The 3,409-nt window shown below is 49.1% G+C and overlaps 2 protein-coding genes across 2 annotated transcripts in view; one reads left to right on the forward strand and one right to left on the reverse strand.

The window, feature by feature from the left end:
- Positions 1 to 2,181, forward strand: part of abcg5 (ATP-binding cassette, sub-family G (WHITE), member 5) — a 6,185-nt gene extending 4,004 nt beyond the window's left edge. The window contains exons 10-15 of the mRNA XM_025061019.1: positions 401 to 539; positions 648 to 721; positions 1,012 to 1,123; positions 1,235 to 1,347; positions 1,672 to 1,881; positions 1,967 to 2,181. Coding sequence (XP_024916787.1) covers positions 401 to 539; positions 648 to 721; positions 1,012 to 1,123; positions 1,235 to 1,347; positions 1,672 to 1,856 — 623 coding nt within the window. The 3' untranslated portion in view covers positions 1,857 to 1,881; positions 1,967 to 2,181. The remainder of the gene's footprint in view (positions 1 to 400; positions 540 to 647; positions 722 to 1,011; positions 1,124 to 1,234; positions 1,348 to 1,671; positions 1,882 to 1,966) is intronic.
- An 83-nt stretch (positions 2,182 to 2,264) lies between these two features.
- The window catches only part of dync2li1 (dynein, cytoplasmic 2, light intermediate chain 1), a 3,041-nt gene continuing 1,896 nt past the window's right edge, over positions 2,265 to 3,409 (reverse strand). Inside the window, exons 9-13 of the mRNA XM_008321638.3 lie at positions 3,208 to 3,287; positions 3,047 to 3,117; positions 2,869 to 2,966; positions 2,642 to 2,734; positions 2,265 to 2,409 (exon numbers count right to left, since the gene is read on the reverse strand). Coding sequence (XP_008319860.2) covers positions 2,347 to 2,409; positions 2,642 to 2,734; positions 2,869 to 2,966; positions 3,047 to 3,117; positions 3,208 to 3,287 — 405 coding nt within the window. The 3' untranslated portion in view covers positions 2,265 to 2,346. The remainder of the gene's footprint in view (positions 2,410 to 2,641; positions 2,735 to 2,868; positions 2,967 to 3,046; positions 3,118 to 3,207; positions 3,288 to 3,409) is intronic.

Here is a 3,409-nt window from a genome sequence, read left to right on the forward strand (position 1 = left end):
GTCCGCGGTTGGCTGGACGCTACAGTCAGTCACGCTGTAACAACCACTGAGGTCGGATGAGGTGTTCTAGGAAGTTCTTAGTGGTGTGAGGTGGAGGTGGAGGTGGAGCTGACAGGTGGTGGTGGTGGTGGTGACGGTGCTGACAGGTGGTGATGGTGGTGGTGGTGGTGGTGCGTTCACTGACTTATCAGAGACCCAGGATAAGAGCTGAGATAACATCATGGAGCTGAGATAGCTGACGCTGACTTTCACTTTAATGTCAAACATGAAGGTTCCTGTCCTTCGTTCTCTGTCAACACCAACCCGACCACGGTGACGGGTCGCTCCACACCTCCGTCTCACCCCTCGCCTCCGTCTCACCCCTCGCCTCCGTCTCACCCCCCTCCTGTCTCCCCTACAGTCCCAGCTCTGAGGGCCATTGCGGACCAGGAGAGTCAGGATGGTCTGTACAGTAAGTGGCAGATGTTCCTGGCCTACATCTTCCACATCCTGCCTCTGAGCGTCCTCAGCATCGTCATCTTCACCTCCTTCCTCTACTGGTGCGTTCACACGTTCTTGTTCCCGGTCGCTCCTCAGCGTCAGGATGTCTGGGTTCTAACACCTGTGTGTGTGTGTGTGTGTGTGTGTGTGTGTGTGTTTCCTCTCAGGACTGTGGGGATGCATCCCGACACCATCCGCTTCCTGTGTTTCACTGCTGTGGTCCTGGTCCCACACATCGTGGGTGAGTCAGGGACGAAGACATTTAGAGACTTGAACTGAGAGGAGGACAGGAGGAGACACGACGACAAACGACCAAAGACAGAGACAGGTTTCAACAGAGGAAAAGGAGAGAGAGAGAGAGAGAGAGAGAGAGGAGAAGAGAAAACCTGCTGGACAACAGACAGAGACAGATCTCCTCCTCCTTCTTCCTGTCCTCCTCTAGACAGATCTCCTCCTCCTCCTCCTCCTCCTTCTTCCTGTCCTCCTCTTGGACTCACAGGAGTTTGTTTTTGTCTCTGTCCTTCCTCTCAGGTGAGTTCCTGACCGTGGTCCTCTTGGGCGTGGTGCAGGACCCAAACATGGTCAACACCGGGGTGGCTCTGCTCAACATCGCAGGGATCGTGGTGGGGTCTGGTTTCCTCAGGTGAGCGTCGACGGGGCAGGTGTGGGGCAGCAGGGTGGGGCAGGTGTGGGGCAGGTGTGGGGCAGCAGGGTGGGTGCAGACGCTGACGTTGATGCCCCTGTGTTTGTACAGGAGCACCCAGCAGATGCCCCAGCTCTTCCAGTGGCTCAGTTACCTGACCTTCCAGAAGTACAGCTGCGAGCTGCTCATCGTCACCGAGTTCCACGGACTCACCTTCACCTGCAGTGAGTTTGTCCACACACAGGGGGCAGACACGGGGCAGACAGGGACACCGTCCTCCAGGTGGAGACACAGGCTTCCTGTCATTTATCAGAGTGAACCTGCTCACCTGACCAAAGAACTGCTGCCGTGGCTTTTATCTCTTTATATGCTGACGTATCAAAATAATTCAGGATTAGAGATTAGATTAGATTATATTAGACTACAGTCTGTTCACAATAGGTCATCAATTACAGTCCAAGGACACGACTCGTCCTTGAGGAGGACCTGACTGTATGAATCAGCTGTTGTTGTTTCTGTCTGGTGATTGTCGTTGTCGTGGTGCACAGATAGTTCCAGACCTCTCCCAGGAGGGTGCCCTCTGACCCAGGGCGGTCAGATCATCGACCAGGGTTACCCTGGAGCACTGTCCAGATACACCCTGGACTTTGTCCTCCTCTACTCCTTCCTCCCTGCTCTCCTGCTGCTGGGGATAATCAGCTTCAAGATCAGAGACAACCTGGTCCGACATTAGAACGTCGTCATAAAGTGGAAGAGAGGTCTTTGGCGCCCCCTGCAGCACGTCTTTGAATCGACAACATTTGTGGGAAAACTATTTCATTTCAAAACTTTTTTTTTACACAGATGAGGAGTGGAAATCTGCTGAGGTCATGAAGGATGTGTTCATCAAACCAAATCAATGTTGAATAAGTCGTGAAAAGATCATTTTCCTGTCGGATCAGTTGGACGTCTGGATGAAACTGCTGTGTCTCAGACATTTGGACACGTGGACGTGTCTCTGATTGAGAAAACAAAAATTGACTCTGTAAAAGTGACATCATTAAAAAACTAAGGTAAAACTTGGTCATTTTTTTCAATATTTAAATAAAAAGATTGAATTAAAACAAAAAAATGGAATAAGTTCATGAAGATTTTTGAATGATTTTTGAAATATCAAATCCAGAAGAAACTTTAATTAACATTTTTACAGATGATTAGATATGAAGCTGTCTGTGATCTTGTGATCAGGCGTCCAGCTCCACACCTCTCCAGGACTTGGCTGCATTTCTCTTAAACTGTTCCAGCTCCTGAGGATGAAAAATTAAAAAAAAAAAAGACTTGATCAAACAGTGTTTTTATAGACCAGAGGGTCAGGTCTGAGGTCAGGGTCAGGGTCAGGTCTGAGGTCAGGGTCAGGTCTGAGGTCAGGGTCAGGGTCAGGGTCAGGTCTAAGACCATGGTGGTGTCAGGTTCTGTTACCTGGTCTTATCTGAGACCATGGTGGTGTCAGGTTGATGGTGTGGTGTCAGGTTCTGTTACCTGGTCTTTCTGGGCTCTCGTGGCATCAATGCTATCTTCTCTGTACTGAAGGTCACGACCTGGATCTTTGACCTCCTTCTGGTGTTCAACGCTCTGTGGAGAAATCTGTTTTTACAAACCCAGTTTTCATTTTCTGCAGTTAGAGAGTGAAAACCAAAGACAGATCATCTGTGTTGTTTCTCTGCCTCATCCCTAACCCTGTCCTATCACCACAGCAGCTCAGTCACCTCTGGAGGGAAAACTCCCTCGTAGACTTTCTTCCACAGATCCTTCGGGCTTTTGGCATGAAGTGAAGAGACGTCCACGTCAGCAGCCGGGGGAGTTCCTGGATTATCAGGGAAATATTCTCTGAAAATATTCATCTGCACACAAGTATCTTCTACCACCAGGTGGCGCTGTTCTCACCTATTTGACTGAAAGAGTCAGAACCTGCTGGGATGACCAGAGGCTTGGTGGAGTCACATGACACAGTTTTCCTTCAAATCAAAACAGAAGAAAAAGAAGAAGAAGAAGTGTTTTTTTCACCACATCCCATTCATCTACTCCAGTCTTAAACTGTTCCTCACCCTCTGTCCAACCCAAAGGCATGATGGGAGAAAAAATTCTTGGTTCTCGACATGAGACTCTCTGATTTGATGCTGGTGAACTGAGAAAAATCACATGAGAAAAAAAAACAGGCTTCAGCACAAACACACAACATACACAGGTGTTTCTACAGTGTTCTGTGATTGTACTGAGCTACAGTCAGCTGCAGTCAGCTACAGTCAG

Source organism: Cynoglossus semilaevis, chromosome 12 (assembly GCF_000523025.1).
Source record: "Cynoglossus semilaevis isolate Cse_v1.0 chromosome 12, Cse_v1.0, whole genome shotgun sequence".
In the NCBI taxonomy this organism is placed as follows: Eukaryota; Metazoa; Chordata; class Actinopteri; order Pleuronectiformes; family Cynoglossidae; genus Cynoglossus; species Cynoglossus semilaevis.